This window comes from Tauraco erythrolophus, chromosome 8, assembly GCF_009769465.1.
Source record: "Tauraco erythrolophus isolate bTauEry1 chromosome 8, bTauEry1.pri, whole genome shotgun sequence".
In the NCBI taxonomy this organism is placed as follows: domain Eukaryota; kingdom Metazoa; phylum Chordata; class Aves; order Musophagiformes; family Musophagidae; genus Tauraco; species Tauraco erythrolophus.
Window position 1 is genome coordinate 5123657 of NC_141472.1, and position 16848 is coordinate 5140504.

The 16848-nt window shown below is 42.7% G+C and overlaps 1 protein-coding gene across 2 annotated transcripts in view; it reads left to right on the forward strand.

Moving 5' to 3' along the window:
• TRPM8 (transient receptor potential cation channel subfamily M member 8) overlaps positions 1 to 14137 on the forward strand; it is a 42557-nt gene extending 28420 nt beyond the window's left edge. For both annotated transcript variants that reach the window (XM_086615390.1, XM_086615391.1), the window contains exons 17-24: positions 2252 to 2343; positions 3363 to 3504; positions 4896 to 5067; positions 5307 to 5484; positions 8239 to 8429; positions 10730 to 10829; positions 12133 to 12166; positions 14087 to 14137. In XM_086615390.1, the coding sequence (XP_086471516.1) occupies positions 2252 to 2343; positions 3363 to 3504; positions 4896 to 5067; positions 5307 to 5484; positions 8239 to 8429; positions 10730 to 10829; positions 12133 to 12166; positions 14087 to 14137 (960 nt within the window). The remainder of the gene's footprint in view (positions 1 to 2251; positions 2344 to 3362; positions 3505 to 4895; positions 5068 to 5306; positions 5485 to 8238; positions 8430 to 10729; positions 10830 to 12132; positions 12167 to 14086) is intronic.
• The last annotated feature ends 2711 nt before the right edge of the window (positions 14138 to 16848 follow it).

Genomic DNA, 16848 nt, shown 5'->3' on the forward strand with positions numbered 1-16848 from the left:
GGGACATATGAAATATGTTGGTTTTCAGGCAAGCTGGTCTCTACCAGTCAGTGTTCAGAACAGTAGGAAGATGCTGGGGAAGTCAGAAGAGAAATGGGTGTGTGGCTTCAGTGCAGAGCTGCTTTCTGCTTGTCCTGTAAGGCATTAGTCTCCACGTGAGTGTTTGTGGGTGATCTGCTGGATCAGACCACCCTGCAACAACATTTCTTACGTGAGCTCAGATGACGCCGCTGATTGTTGATGTTACTGTGCTTAACTTGCTGTGTGGTCTTTTCCTCTTTAATAGTCAAGGTGGTACCCAGTTTAAGGCAACTTTCCTTGCTAAAGAAAATGGGGGAAAAGTAAAAGGCTCTGTTGCAATGAAAACACTAATGGAGTGTTTGTTTCTGCTGATTTAGGTTGTGGTGTCTCTGGACCTGTCCTTGCACTTCCCGTGTGTACCCAGCAAAAGTCCTGGGGAAAAAGCCTTAGGGATAGAAACCTTTTTTCCTACCAGTGTCACTATTTCTCACTACCCTGAGCAGGTAGAACAGCATCAGATCCCAGTAATCCTGTTAATAACTGGTGGCCAGACTGTACCAGTTTGTGGGAATGAAGGCAGCTAAAAGAGAGACTTTACTGAAGATTTAAGGTTATCTTAAGCCGGTGCCCTGGCTTCAAACCTATTTTGCTAAGGAGCAAAACTAAGAGCAGTGTCCCAATCCTCTAAGCTTCTCAGGAAACTTTCTCTCTGGTTTCTTCTGAGATAGGTTGGGTGTGCATTGGTTTAACTGCAGTCAAGGTAGTAACTGTGTCCTTAATGTATAAAACGAAGCGGGATGTCTCAGATTTTATTTTCACATCAAAGGAAAAGTAAGAGTAATGTTGCCTGGGGTCCCACTGTAGCTACTGCAGTCAGATAACTAGTTCTGGGGACAAATCAGCCCTCTGATTAGTGTGGTGTGTCTGTAGAGGTGACAACTACTAGAAATTGTTCCAAATTTAAAGCAGATTGTTTCACCGTTCAGGAGAGCTGAACTATAAGCCACTGGTTTAAGCCTGCTTTCATTTCTCATGGTCCTAGAGATTTTTAACTAGCCACAGCTGCTTTCTGATGTTCTGTTTAGAGCTGTCATGGCAATAGTGAAATCGGAGATGCCTTTTTCCTGCTATCTTCTTAGCCACATGGATGTAGCCTCCAGCCAGGTGAGTGGGTAGACTTGTGGGGTTTGCAGGAAAACCCTGTTTTCTCAAATGGAGAAGGAATCTGGACCGAACCTCTATGCACGTTACCTCTCAGCAGTGGGAACTGCCTGATATTTGAAGGACTGAACTGGCACTGCAGCCTTGGTTGTTACCACTTATTTACATGCACCTGCCTCTGTTTTCTCTCTGCTTTAGACTAAAACCTGTTTCCTTTCCTCCATCCACAATTATGCCCATAATGGAAGAGGCATAAGGCTTAAACCTGCTCTATTTAATATGGCTGCAGTGCTTTGTGAAAGCCATCTGCACCCTAACATCTAGCTGTTCACATAAAGCACCAGTTCACTGTTACATGTAGCAGGACAACCTCTGTTTGATTTAGGGAGTTGCTAAACAGAAACAACCCCATGTCGTGAGTGTCAGACATGCCGACCCCACTCAGTGCTCAGCCTGTGGTACTTTAAATAATGGGAAAGGTGTGTGTGTGTCCCAGGATGCTGAAACAGTGTCTGGTAATATCTCGAGCCCGACACCTCGGTAGCTGCCACACCTCTCCATCTTTTGCGATGCATCCCATCACGTGAAGAAAATGCAACAGTTGTGCGACTGGAATAGCAAAGTGGAGCTCTCTACTCATAGCTACTTCTGCATTTGGAAGGAAATTTCCTCAATCTCTGTTTCCCATAAAAGTGCTGAGAGCAGAACTGCCTTCCTTGGATGTGTCAGTCAGAGATTCACCCATCAGCGCTCTACTAAGATTTGGTTATTTCAATGAAAATTAAGATTTACGATCAGGGGCTCAGTCTATTTCTTCAGGCCTGGTGGAGCTTTTTCCTGGTTAAGCTCCTTGTCCTAATGAGTCACCTGTGAATTGGATCCAGAAGTTGATTTTTGTGCAAACTCTGGATCCAAGGGTGCACTACCAGTCTGTCTGGGAACGGGCAGAGATTCTCACTAGACTTGCACTTCAGAAATAGAGAGCCAGGTAATTAAAAGAATAAATTAAATTTGCATCTTTGATCAAAAACATGTGTGGTGGTTACTTGCTGCTCTTTTTCCTTTCCAGTGGTACATGAATGGCAGTAAGTATTTCTCAGATCTGTGGAATGTTATGGATACGCTAGCAATCTTCTACTTCATAGCAGGGATTGTGTTCAGGTGAGCAATATCTTTTCTTATGGTCACGTTAAGGCTTTGCTTCCTTTCTGAGTTTTGACTACAACGTGTAACGAGATTTTTGGGAAATGTGTATTCGTGAAACTCCCCGTTCTTTATGAAGGCCCCAATACTGCCAAGGCTTGACTCTAAATCTTCGACAGCAAGTAAAGAAATAAAATGAAGTGATGAGCAGAATATCTGCATCCAATATTTTCTCTTTTTTGTTTAATGGAAGTTGAGTCTATCCAAAGGTGGTTTTCCTAAACTCAGATCTTTTTGGGCCGGGGGACAGCCCTTCTTAATGCTTAGGATGGCATGAGCAGGTTTAGAAGATGATGTTTGAAATGGGCTTAGTTTTCATGACAATGCCTTCAAGACTGGCTATATGGAGCATATCAGACAAAGTTGCAGGGTAAGATGGCTAGTATCTCAGAGAGTCAAAAGTTCTTTGGGATTCTCCCTGACTCCTCTTTATTGACTATTTAGTATAGTAATCTGGAGTCTTTGAGCTTTAGTGTGTTGTATTTATGGGACTGCAATTGTGCCTACAATAGTCTAGCAGAACGTCATTAGCTCACAAAGCTGTTTTACATGAATGAGCGAGTTAACAACCATGACAAAGAAATGGTGGAAACATGTTTTACAGTGTAATTGTTTGGTCAACCGTAACTTAGTTCTCATTGCCTCAGTGCAGCAGAGTGGTTATTCCACTGTGGTGTGTTTGGAGGGTTGGAGGAGTAGCTGAAGGTACAAGATTTTGTTGCTCTCTGTAGTTCTAGAGGGGAAGAGGAGACATGACGACGATGTAGCTGAGGTAGGAAGGGTGTAAACCAAGCGTGCATTAACAAGTTCTACCATGTGTTATCAGGTGGGAGAGGGCATGGGGCCCTGCATAGCTGTGCTCTGTTTTCCAGTTACTCATTTTCCACTCCCCATTTCAGTGTTTCAGTGTATTTTTACCTGACTTCTGCATGCTTTACCCAACACTTCTCTTCATTTTCTTTTACTGTCTCCATCAGGCTTCACTCATCTGATGAAAGCTCTTGGTATTCTGGGAGAGTCATTTTCTGTTTGGACTACATAGTTTTTACTCTGAGGCTGATCCATATTTTCACAGTTAGCAGGAATCTAGGACCCAAAATTATTATGCTGCAGAGGATGGTAAGATTCTGGCAGCTATTCAAGAGAGTCTAAATAAATGATGTGACACCTTTTTTTTTTCCTCAAGAGTGAAAATCACCACCATTCTGATGATGGCAGCAAGTTCTCTCCTTCTCTTAAATCTGCTAAACAGGATTAATTAAGATTTAAATAGGACCTAATTAAGAGCAGGGCCTTTTCTTTGTCCCTCTGCACAGGGAGAGAAAAAAGATCAGGCTGAAGAACAGAAAAGGAAATTTATTCCCTGGTAGCTTTTGTCTTACATGTCTCAAATGTTTCAGTGGTGTATTCTATCACTCTTACTGCTCACATGAGTGTTCCTCAAACAAGTCAATGATGATAAATGCTATAGGAGATGGATTTCTGTTTTCCACTGCATCCATCACGCAAGTAGCTGGAGAAAGTGGGTGGTGTGGAGCCTCTCGTGGAGTGGCTACAAATTCTGTCCTTTGTAGCTGGAGGGGATGTTTGCCAGCAGACTGGGAAAGGTAATAGTGGGGTTCCATAGAATACAGGTGTGGCTTACTGTAGGTGTGGGAACGAGGAGCATTGGAGAGCTCCTGTCACCTGGGGCTGATGGTGTATATGGAATTTAAAAACCAGCTGTGTGGTGACAATGAGAGTAACAGCTTAACCAGAAAGCCTTTACTTTGCCTTGTACCACTGCTGCAAAGCTGAAGTCTAGAGATTACCTCATCCTGGAGTGCCTTATGATATGGAAGCAGCAACACAGGATTATTTCCTGTACATCTTGCTCTTGTTTGGCCTTCTTCAAAAGGGTTGAGTTTTTGAGGAAGTCTAATAATAAAGGTGCTTGGGGCTAGTGGAAAGGCAGGTCTTGGTGGAGGTGGGTCTGCAACAAATGGAAAAGCTCAGCTGAGATATTACTGATCTTCAGTTATCTGGATATTGTTCAGAGCTAGAAATTCATGAAACCTATCCAGAGTGTCTGGGCTATAAACGCTGGTTTGAAGCCATCCAGAGTGATGTTTTCAAAAGTGGTGGGTGCATTCACCTGACCCTTGGCTGCAGAGTCTGCAGCTACTGTTGTTGCATAAATAGTCTGTGTGTGGATCTGGCTTTTGTGGGTGAAGCCTGTCTGATGCCAGGGGAATATCCTATAGTCTGAAACGTGCCTTGGTTTTATGGTTGCGTAAACATTTTTGAAGTGCCCTGAGTGTCAGTGGTCAATTATTTGCATATGTGTGTTGGTGACTGTACATTGATGGAGCAGAGATCTGAAAACTTGCGTTAAAATGGTACTAACTTGTGTAGGGTTTTCTAGTATTCTCCACCCAACTATCAAATGAGGGGGAAAAAAAAAAACCTTGTGTGGCTTGCAACAGGCATGCAGTAGAGCACTGATGTATTTGCTTATTTTCCATTTTCAGATGATAGATGTCTTCTTCTTCCTCTTCCTCTTTGCTGTATGGATGGTGGCCTTCGGTGTGGCCAGGCAAGGCATCCTGAGGAAGAATGAGCAGCGCTGGGAGTGGATATTTCGATCCGTCATCTATGAGCCATACCTGGCTATGTTTGGCCAGTACCCTGATGATGTTGACGGTAGCTATCTTCTCTGGGAATCTCTCCTGGGCGAGTGGAAGGCTCTGTCCCGTCAGTGGTTGTCCAGTCCTGTGTTGCCCCCTTTCCTCCAAGTAGCAACAAGACAAGGTTTTATGTCTGCTGGGGAGGTGGAGGAAGGAGGAGGCCACATGTATTGTGGTCAGTGGCAGTACCTGGGGCTGGACGCTACAAAAAGGGGTAGAAGACTCACTGTTTGCTCTCCTTTCTCGCCCTCCGAGGTACCACCTACAACTTTGACCGCTGCACCTTTTCTGGGAATGAGTCCAAGCCCTTGTGCGTGGAGCTGGATTCCAATAACCAACCCCGCTTCCCGGAGTGGATTACCATTCCCCTTGTCTGTATTTACATGCTCTCAACTAACATCCTCCTTGTGAACCTGCTCGTGGCCATGTTTGGGTATGTAATAAAGAACCCATCACTTGCTTGTGATCTCTGTATCAATATCCCTCCGAGAAAGGGGTCGAAGTCCTGGAAAACAGCGGGAAGCCAGCTCTTGGACTCTGCCTGCGACCTTTGCAGAGGAATTGCTGGGAGCAGTCTGGACAGGGTTGAAACAGACCTCTCAAGGTAGCGGTGTGGTGTGGGAAGGTGAACAAAGGCAAGGTTTCTTCGGCATTTCTCACCACAGTCTGATCAAAACCGGTAAAACGTGGTGGGGATGGATTGCTGCCTGTCCTTTCACTACTTCTCGAAGCATGCTTTGCACAGTGGGCTTAGTACAAACCTCTGTGCTTCAGACAGGAGGTGGCAACTGGGTCAGTGCTTTACCAAGTATGACTTGCTGCACTACTGACCTTGCTGGACTGAACAAATAAGTTGCTGTCACAGTGCTTTTATGATGCTGTGTTTTACTGACCAGAACTGCTGTGTGGTCATGATGGGTCTGTTACTGCTCTGGTGGACCTGCTATTTATTGTTCTGACTTATACCACAGGCAACGGGCCACATCTCCTTGGGACATACAAAAGGACTTTGTCTTGAAAAACACCATCATCTCTTTTTTTTTTTTTATGTGGTAATTTATCTGTCTGTGGGCCTACCAGTTAGGAGGCCTATTGTGGCATCTTGTGAGGTGTTATACCATGCAGATGGATCAGACACCTGAAATGTGCTGCTGGTAACTTCTGACTGTATTGCATAGCCAGCACTGATTTGCCAAACAGAAATGGTGGCTGTTGTGCACATTATCTGAGGTACATTGACTGCACTGGGACCAGCAAGAGCAGGGAAAAGTTTCCTCAGCTTCTTTGAGAAATCTTTGTTGTTTACACTGCAAGCTCTGACGCAGAGTTGAGCTGATAACAGGAGGACCTTCATTTCAGAGTTTAGGAGTGTGTTGCCCTCCTGTCTCACTTCTGACTTGCAAATACAGCTGAATTGGTGCTGTGGCTCTGTTCTCCTTCCCAGCTCTGTTTCTCTTCTGCTTTACGCTCCCTTGCAGCATAACAAAAGCACTTACAACCCCTGGGAATCGTTCTTGAGGTCCGCTATGTTTATTGTCGTGTGTTTTGATGGTACCTTGGCAATGACAGGCTTGGCAGAAATTTGCTTTGGCAACAAGAGCGTTTACAGGAACTGCTAAGGACTCTTCGTTTCTCTCAAGAGGATCTCCCTTCCGAATGACAGTGCCAATTTTTCCTGGCCTGAGATGAGATCTAATATTGTGATGAGTTGAGAACGCCTCAGCTTTGGGATCTGCTCTCCCTTCTGCTCTTAACCTTTCTTCCCATGCTGAGCTGGACTCCAAAGACAGTGAGAAATGTGATTTTTGGCAAGGCAGCTAGGACTGATGCAGCATATCTATTTGTTGTACGTGTGTTTTCCTAACCTGCACAGGATTTGAGGACGGAAGACAATACTTACACTCCCTAGGAAAGGTGAAAGCAATTCACATTAATAAAGGAAAACGTAGCAGGAAGCCAGCTCGACCCTAGAAGCCTTTGATATTTGTTAGAACACTCATTTTAACAGCACCTAATGGTAAATGCTGTGGTTTATACAGTTATGCCAGTAAAAAACTAGTTTTTGACAGTTCAGTTGATTTTGTGGAAGGACCCAACACGAATTCCCTAACGATGCTCTCGGAGCTTTGCGTAATTTGTTTTAACAATAGACTGAACAACTTAATGAAGCAGGAGCACTGGCTTGTACTGCAGTCAGGGAGCCCAGTGGGCCAGCAGCAATCCCAGATGTTGTTTTCTTGATGCAGTTAGAAACACGTGAAAGCTCTGGTGGTTCTTCCTGTGACCAGTGTGTACGTAGTATTTGTCAATCTTTAATAATGCTGATGTCTCTTAGACACCAGTCCAATCAGTGTCTCCATAATTATGGCTGTATATTAATTTTACCACCAGAGAATCCAACTTTTTCTTTACATCCAGTATGCATTAGCTGAAAAGGGCAAATATTACTTTTTTAGATACTTCTGAAACTTAGGATTGTATTTATCTTCTAAAACGAAAGGTAATTTCCACCAGGTGAACGTTTTAGCTTATCTCGTGGAAGGGTTTGTTAGGCTCTCAACACAGACATTTTGGAAGTGTCCATCTGCTGTTTAATGTCAGCAGTGAAAGGTCAGGCAGTCTGTGAGCTGTTTGCTCGTGTGATTGTTGCTTTGCAGGGTTCGTACAGTGCTTAGTACAGTAGGTTTGATCCATGCCTGGAGCAGTCTTAATACCTTTACTAAAAATCTCAGGAGCTTTTCCTTTATTTTTTTTAAAGTTCTATTTTTAGGTGGTGGTTTGTTTTTGCTTAGAAAGAAGTTAGCTGATGAATTAATGAGACACAGTATCTTGCAAAGAAGCATCCTGTTCTCATGTCTCTAGGCTGGAAGAAAATTGCCTAGAGCTAAGGTAGTGAAAGTATGTGGAGTATTTTCTTCCTGTTCCTATTTTTTCCAGTTTATTTGTAACTTCAAGGTTGATTATTTTTTTTTTTCCTGCTCCCTTAGTTCCTCCCATTTTCAAATTTCTCCTTAAGAAGGAGGACAAACTTGATAACCTCCTAATCAGTATAAATTACCAGCTCCAGGATGACTTTATGAAAACATGCCTGGGTATAACAGAGAGAAGCGCTGTGTTACTTGGCTCTGAAGGAGGTGTTTGGTGAATAACTAAAGCTGTGTGTATTTTCTCTTTCTTCACCTGTTAGTTACACTGTCGGATCAGTACAAGAGAACAACGACCAGGTGTGGAAGTTCCAGCGTTTCTTCTTGGTCCAAGAATACTGCAGTCGCTTGACTATCCCCTTCCCTTTCGTCATCTTTGCCTACATCTTCATGGTGCTGAGGAAATGTTTCAAATGCTGCTGTAAGAAGGAAAGTAAAGAGCCATCTATTTGTTGTGAGTAAGATTATTCCTTACTGCCTGGAAGTCAGCTCTGTGGCAGGTGCATTGCAACTCCTCCGTGGCATGCTGTGCTTAAACCAGGCAGTTAGTGTTTTGGGAAATTTTCAAGGGCAATGTAGACCTTGGAGGAGGTAGTTGTACTGGAAATGAGGAGCAGCTCAGTCACGTTCTCTATATCAAAAGCAAATCCACTGTGTTGCTGGAAATCTCTTTAGTAAGATTCAAATCAAAACCCCTGGCTGCTTCTCGGCCATAATTTTCCTTCAGTACTCAAGGTTGACTCTCTCTGGGATATGGGGAATTATACTCCTAACTTCTTATCCTAAAACTGCAATTGAGCATTGTTGTGATCCCTGCTTCCCAGTAGCTTTGGTTTTGGTCTGGTTAGAGAGCTTTCATGTTTAACCATGAGACCTGCTCTGCTTGAATACTGTGCAGGACTTTCTCGTCCAAGCCATTTCGAGGCAGAATTGTCTCATGTATGTGAATCAACTGAGTCTTCAAATTAATCCTATCAGTTTAGGGTTGCCTATGCTGCTTCCTGACTTTCAAAGGATTTTTTCTATGAGAGCACTGAATAAATTCATCCAGAACCTGCAGCAGCTGAAAGTCATCTTCACTGTCTGCACAAAAAATGTAAACCATCCCGTTTGTCATTAGCATCTGGTAGTGCATCCGTCCTGCACTCTTCCCAAGTGGCAGAGATCCCTGATCTTCCATGCTCTGAATGTTTAGGTAACTTGTAAAAGATGCAGTCGCAGTCTCTGCTTGCCACTCTACCTTCTGGAATTGCCTTTCTTTTTGATCTTCCATTCCAGTCTCCCAGCTAAAACAGCTAGTAGGTGCTAGGGCAGCCTAGTAGAGCCCAGTCTTCAGAGACATTGCCTACTGGTGAGTGATTGAAAGAGAATGCAGAGAGTCTCCTGGCCCTCTGGGCATGGCCAAATGGGCAAACCACCTCAAAAATGCAGGAGTGGCCCAGTCAGTCCTCTAGCTATTTCCCCCTTATTTACTCTGTCAGAGTGCACAGATAGGAATTGTTTTAACAAGCTTTCTTTCCCCAACAAATGGAATGTGTTTTCTTTTTTTTAAGTGCTATTCAGAAGCAGATGAGAGAGGATAAGTTCAGTTAATTGACAGACTTATTCCCATCCATCAACAACCTGACTGTTCTCCTGCAGCACAGGCTGGATTTGCTAATAGTTCAGGAGAAGGATGCCTGCTTTGGAGTGTAAAATTCCTTGGCACTGACTAAATAATTCTGGCTGTCCAAATGGCTGTTTGATTTCCTTGCTGGGGAGGTTGTTTGACCTGTTTTTGTTTCTGCCTTTATGTATTATGTATTTATTTCTGTCCAAATGATGCATAGTTGATGTTGCAGTTCTGAAAACAAATGGTTAGAGCCAGAATGTCATTGTGGTTGAGCTGGTGACAGGAACTGAGAACTGCATGGAGAAAGCACACTAATGTATTGACTATTGCAAAATCCTGGCTTCCTCCCTGAACTCTTATAGAAATGGTTGGGATTTGGATGCCTAAAGGCCTGTCGGTATCTGGGAGAACAACTGAAGCTGTGTGAGGTCAGAGGAGCACTAGTTGAAGGAAATGGGACTTCCTGCATTTGTCAGCTGTGGGCTTCTTTTATCTTAGATAACTTTTTTTTTTAAAATTAAAACCCATGTGGTTTGTGCTGTCCTATTGCAACAGGATGAAATGCAGAAGTATTATTCTGGAGGACTTTGATGCCTCCAAGTGGTTTGGTCTGTGTCACGCTTTAATTTACAGCACCAATGTGAGATGCTTTTTAGAGAAGACAATACTTCATTATTTTGAAATGTTTTCACTCAACGATAAGTCATACAATGTGGTCCTTAACAAGTGTTACTCTTAATGATCCAAAATGAGATAATGTGGAAAAAATTGGAAAGCTCAAACCCAGACAGGAACTTTCTAGAGTGTCCTATGCCTGTTGAAGTGGCTGCCATTTCACAAAGCATTCGTGTTAACCAAGACTCAAAAAATTCCAGCAAGACTTTTGGAGCTTGCTGGGTATTTTTTTTCCATATTTTCTTTTTTTAAACAATTCTAGTTGACGAGAACATACAGTTAAATGCATTAATGCTTGTCAGAGCTGTGTCACAGGTGGGAAGTGGGGCTGTGAATGCTCTGGGTGCAGAAGAGGGAATCTTTAGCCTCTGAATGCAAACACTAACCCAGCCTTTTTGGGTCTTAGTATTGGAAAGACGAATTAACTGAATCTAGCGTTGTTGTTTTTCTTCACATACATTTCCCAGGCTCAAAAAATGAGGACAACGAAATTCTGGCATGGGAAGCTGTCATGAAGGAAAATTACCTTGTCAAAGTCAATACCAAAGCACATGATTCATCAGAAGAGTACGTCCACCCTTCTTTGTCTTCACTTTCTGTTGAATGTTTTTAGTGAAGTCAAGTTTCAGCATCTCTAAATATTTGCAAACTAACGAGTAATTAAATAAATTTGGCATAAATATGCCTTTTCTTTTGATTTCAATAAAATCATGGCTTTTTTTGTTGGCTGCTGCAGACTGTCTTCAGAAGTAGTTGATTGGGCTGGTAAAATGCTAATGGCAATATTGCAAGGGTTATAATAGCATACTGTGCACACAGTAGCTGGGTAGGTGTATTAAACACACTTATTTCAAATATGTCACAGTATTTCTCAAATGATTTCACCTTTCTGTCCTTCTGTCTTACCACCAGAGGAGAAAATGTGTTCCTGTAGTGTTTTGATATCTCATTGTGGAAAGCAGCACTGTAGCTGCCTAGTTCTGTAACCTTATGCAGTTAGCAGAGAATATTTAGTGTTAGACCTGGAATATCAAGTGCTCTCACAGCATCAATCTCTATGGAGGTCTGTACTTACTAGCATGAGTAGGAACGACCTCTGGAGAGGGAAAGATGCTATTTGGGATCATGGTATTTAAAGGTTGGTGACTTGGACTACGCTGCTTTGACTGCCAGATCACAACACTTTGGGATCTGTGTTTTCAGAGGAATAGTGTAAGAGGAAAGAGAAATATAAAGAAAGCTAGAAAACAGCAAGCAACAGTAACCTTGTGTGTATGATGGCTTAATTTTGTAGCTATATTTCAGCACCTTGAGTATTTCCTTAAATCAAATGTAAGGGAAGAGCTGATAAGAATGGGTAGGAAAGACCAGACTCTTCCATGCCCCTCTGCCCCTGATGCGGACGTTACTGTCCACAAATAAGTGTTTTTGTTGAGTACCCAGAGGCACTCAGCATTGGATAAGAAGCCAAACAAATTAAAAACCCTTGCTTTTATACTGAAAGCAGAAGAGTCTTGACAAGGAAAATGGAATAGTGTAGCACTAATGATAATTCATATGTTAATATATTTGTAATAAAGCATTGCCAAGCCACCTACAGCCCTGCTAGGATGAAAGACTGGTGATCCCAAGCAAGGGTGTCTGCAGACAATCTCTTTTTTTAACTGACCTCTGACTACAGGCAAAGAGGGCAGTCTTCTGACAACTTCACACTCCAATTGCCTTTGGTCAAAGATGAGGATTTATGCCTTTTAGCTCCAGGTAGACTTCTGTAAAGCAGTTCTGCAGTTTTGCAAAACGGAGGGGTTAGCCAGGGCTTCTCCGATACCTGGGCTCAGTCTTCTCCTCTGTGTCCTCTTTCTCTTTTCAGGATGGTGCATCGATTTAGACAACTGGATGCAAAGGTACTTGTGTTTCAGACTCCTTGGGGGGATGTGCCTTTGTCTGGTAAAGCAGGTAGCAGTCCACAAGGAAAATGGGTGTCACCAAGAGTCCTGTGCAGTCTTTGTTACTATTGCCAGGACCCCATTTCAATTGGGCTTTTAAAATATGCTCCTTTGCACCCTTGAGTCCGTATGTAGCTTTGTATTGTGCCGGAAAATTAAATAGGAAGATGCTTGCTTAGCATTGAAGAAGTGTTTCTCAGTATTTCATCCTTACTGGATGAAATAGAAGTAAAAATAACTTCTATCTTAAAAATATTCGGCTGTGTAACAAGCCCATAAAACACCGATGGGAAGAACGGGCATCACACTCTTAGAGTATGCCCTTCTCAAACACGTGTTCTGTGAAGTTTAGCCTCTCGTGCCAAAGGCATGAGGTAATTGATCCTACATTTTTGTTTGTTTAACCTCTGCTTGTAAAATGAAGTAATGAAGTCGCAGTTCAGATATATTGTGGCTAGCCTTCAGATAGGCAACGCCTGCTGGGTAAACAACGGATGCTCCATACATGTGGCAGGGTAGGAGGACCTTTAATTAGCATTAAAAGGACCAGTTCCCATCTGATTCACAGAAACATCCTGTGCTGAAGTAATTTAAAGCTACCCATCTACTAGAGAGCACATAGTTATCAGAATTGTCATAGAAGTATACTTTTTGACTGGGATACTGAAAAGACTTTCATAATGGGTGTTTATTTGAGGGCTTGATTGAGTTATGTATTTTTGCCTCTGAAGTAAGGAGTTGTTTTAGTGTGAAAAGCAGACTTTTTGGAAGTCCAAAGGTGAAAAGGCCCGCATATGCTTCAAAATGCTTCTTTTGATTGCTGTCAAATAATGTAGATTACAAAATAATAGCTTGCTTTCAAGACTGAAATGGAAATGGTGAGCGACCAAGTATGTGTCTATGATGCTCCTCTTGAAACTGAAAGGAAATATGATAACCTTCATTTTCTACTGAAAAGTAATACCCAAGTTGTACCTCTTATTCTGTGGGTGAATACCTTACAGCAAGCTGTGTTGTCTATTCCTACCTTCAGCTTCAGTGACAGAAATGTGCTGAGGCCAGTGCTTAGGAGCAGTGCCCTGAGAGCAAGGCACTCCAGGGATTTCTCACTGGCCCTCACTTCACATGGTGTCCTAAAAAAACAAGCCTGAGGATGTAACGGAGTCCTAGGCATGAGGTTTGATCATAGGGTAAACTTTTCTTTAAACTTGATACGACTGTCCCAAGGAATAATGGGCATCAGTTATGGCATGGGGAAGGTTTGAAGGCAGCTCCACGTGTCAGAAGGAATGTTTCACAAACTGCTCATCTGCCATCTCTGCTTTGGAGGAGCAGTAGAGATGGGAGTATCGATGGGAGCTTGTAGCTGTCATGATGGCCGCCTGTTAATGAGGTGAAATACATATGCATTAGCACTCACTGCATTAATTGCATTGATGAAAACTGTAATTGGGAGTGTTCTTTCAAGCACGGTTGCGTTTGGTATAATATTTGGAGATGCAATGACTCGTTACACGTATTACTTATTAGCATTGCTTTCCTGTGAAAAGCAATATTGACGCTGCTTCATTTGCCACCACAGTGTGACTACTGAATACAAAAAGCAGTCAGTTATTGCTTTTGAAGTAGTGGCTGGCATCCACAGGGTGCCCAGAGAGGCAGGAGTTCAGATCAGGGAGTTTATGCCTGTTGTTGCTGATGATGTACGGTATTTTCTAGGGTAGGTATGTTCTAGGGTATTTTAAGGCACTTGCTCCTCCTTGCTTGTTTTGGTCTCTTCCTTTCACTTCATCCCAAGCCGTGATCATCTGCTGGAATGAGTTAGATTGACTTTATATAAACAAAGCTGCTTTCTTTTTTTTTTTTTTAATTCTTAAGCTGTCTGACTTGAAAGGCCTTCTGAAAGAGATTTCCAGCAAAATTAAATGAATGCAACTGAAATCTAAAAGCAGCTACTTGAGCAGGGTAAGCCCTCTTTAAATCCATTCTCTGACCTAAGTTATCGGTGTCTGTGGTGTTAAAGTCTCTGGAAGAAGTTGGTATTAATGATTGGTGATTGCATTGATGTTGTCTAGTACTGGAAAAGAAATAAGAGTTAAAGTCTCTTCCTCATTTGTTTTTTCTGGAAAAGATAATTTTCCGTCTGGTGTTTCTAACAATTTTTGGCATGGTTTAAAATATCTTATTTTGCTCCTTTGCCTTTGAAAAACTGTGAATAACCCAAGGTTATTTTAGCGGTCTTTGTGCTGGAGGCCCTCTGGAAAATTAGGAGCTGCTGTGTCGGATTCTTTGCAGTTGGTTCATTTTAACTCTGAAGAGCATAAAAACCAAATAAAAAAGACAGAAGCATGAGTAGGAATAAGGTTTATTTTCCCGTTGTCAAAGTGCAGCATTATGGAAGATCACTACAGCTTTCCTGCGTGCTATACAATAAACTGCAGAGTGAAGAGTTGATCCAAAGTCTCCAGAGCTGCAGTTCAATGTCTAGTCATGAGCCTTGTGTCCTTTTTGATAAAGTTCTGCAGAAGAACTGGGTTAGAGCCACAGGTACTGGTGGGATGTGAAAGCCAGGTAGGATATTTATGGGTGCAGAGAACTCCTGACTTCTTTAAAGACAACAAGTTAAGAAGTGTAGCTGTTGACAAGGATAATCTGGAACAACTTGATCAGCCTGAACATTAGAGCCTGGCTCCTTCTCCCATAGAGGATTTTTCTGCAAGATCGCTTATACCTGTGCCAAACGTTCCTGAATCAGTGTCTCGCCATTTTTTCAGGGATAACTTCATATTCACTTGACCTGAAATTCAGTTTAGTTATGAATGACTTGCAGCCACCTAATAAGATCTACAAGGATTGTCAGTTACTGGGCATTTTCTTGGATGTGGTAGACTCCAAGTCACCTAGAGAATAGGCTGTAGAAGAATGGAACCGTGGAGGTCATCTAGTCTGTTCCTGCTCAAAACAGTGCCAGCTCAGATCAAAGGTAGCTGCAGTTTGGCTGGAAAATAAGTTGCAACTCAGTGAGAACAAATGCAAATTTTACAGTTACCTGGGAATTACTGGCTACACAGGCACAAAATGGGGGAAAATCTGATGAGACAGCGGTTGTGCAAAAAAGTGTCTGAAATGGAATATTAAATAGCTGGTGTTTTGTTGTCTGAGGTGTATGAAGTAATCCTCCTGCTTGTAGTGCAATGAGTCCTCTGCTGGGTACAGCATCCAGTGTTAGCACTGAGTTTCAAGGAAGACAATGGAGTGGCTGGAGGGCGTTTGGAACACTGGCAAGAGGAACTGGAAGTCTTAACAGCATATTCTGTAGAAAGGAAGGAAGGAATGATGGTTAGCTAGCCTGGGGAAGAAGGTACCTGTTTATGGCGGAGCTGGAGGAAGCGACCTGTCATTATAGATAATGATTGCCTTGAAAAGATGGAGTCCCTTTCCAATTTATGCACAAGTGTTGCACAAGACATGCATTGTCTGAGCTGATATCGTGAGAATGAAAGCAAAATGTTGAGGTGGGCTGGGTGCTCTACTCTAAAATTTTTTTCTTTTGCTCACACAGGTACCGATTCATCAAGAAAAAATTGTCAGAGCTGGCAGTAACCACCAAGCAAACGGTAACTGCTCCACTGGAGTGTCAGTGTCTCAGCAGGAGTTATTAGGCTATTTTTTGGTTGGTTTTTGGTGTTGTTTTTTTTTTTTTTTTGATAAAGCAGCCCTTTCTGCTTGTTGCAAGATTATGATTCTATGATGGTAAAACATTAAGATGACTGTTTATCTCCTGGCAGGACTCCCACATTACCCAAGCTCTCCTTTTTCCTCATCTCCCCTGATGTTCAATGGCAGCAATTAGTCCTTGTCAGCTGCTGTTAAAAAGCACTCTTAATTCCAAGGGTTCTGCTGCCGCTGCCAAAATCACTTTGCTTTTCAATTTCACTCACAGGGCCCTTTTCGTGGGTTTCCTTTAGCCACTAATTGCTTGTCTTAATGAATCAATCTCCCTTCCCTTTCCTTCGTGGAGTAGCCGGATCTAGCTTGTTACTCGCATGGTCTGTCAGACCCGCTGAAGTCTGTAACGCTGGCACGCCAAAATACAATGTATTTCAGCATCATTCCCCGGAGGAAAGACAGCCTTTGGTCCAACCCTGCACCCACATCTCAGACTCTACGTGAACAATGCGGACTTCTTCCTGCTCTACCTGGAACTGTGCGGCAATGCAGAAGCTCAGCTATTAAAACCCTGCATGGGAAAGACTTAATTCATCCAGGAAGTGTTTCCAAAGGCCTCATGTGCAATCCTTGCTTGTTTCTTTAGTGATAATTTGTATACTTGAAGCATTGCAATTCATTTAATTGTTTTTCAAACGTCTGTTTGCAGATGTTCGCGTTTTGAAATGGAGAAGAGGTGGTTGGCCAGCTTTTAAATATTGTGATGCTTGCTACGGTGGTGTTGCTCTTTCCTTCTAAAATAGCAGCTGAATCTTGTGGCGTTTTGTGTGGTGTAACTGGATATATTACCGACCGAAGGTCGTTTATTTACCTTGCAAAGCATTGTGTCCATCTTCATCCCTGGTGTCTAGGAACGATCTCCCGAGATGTTTGATTTTGAAGGTATTTTCCTTTTCCTGGAAACGGCTGTC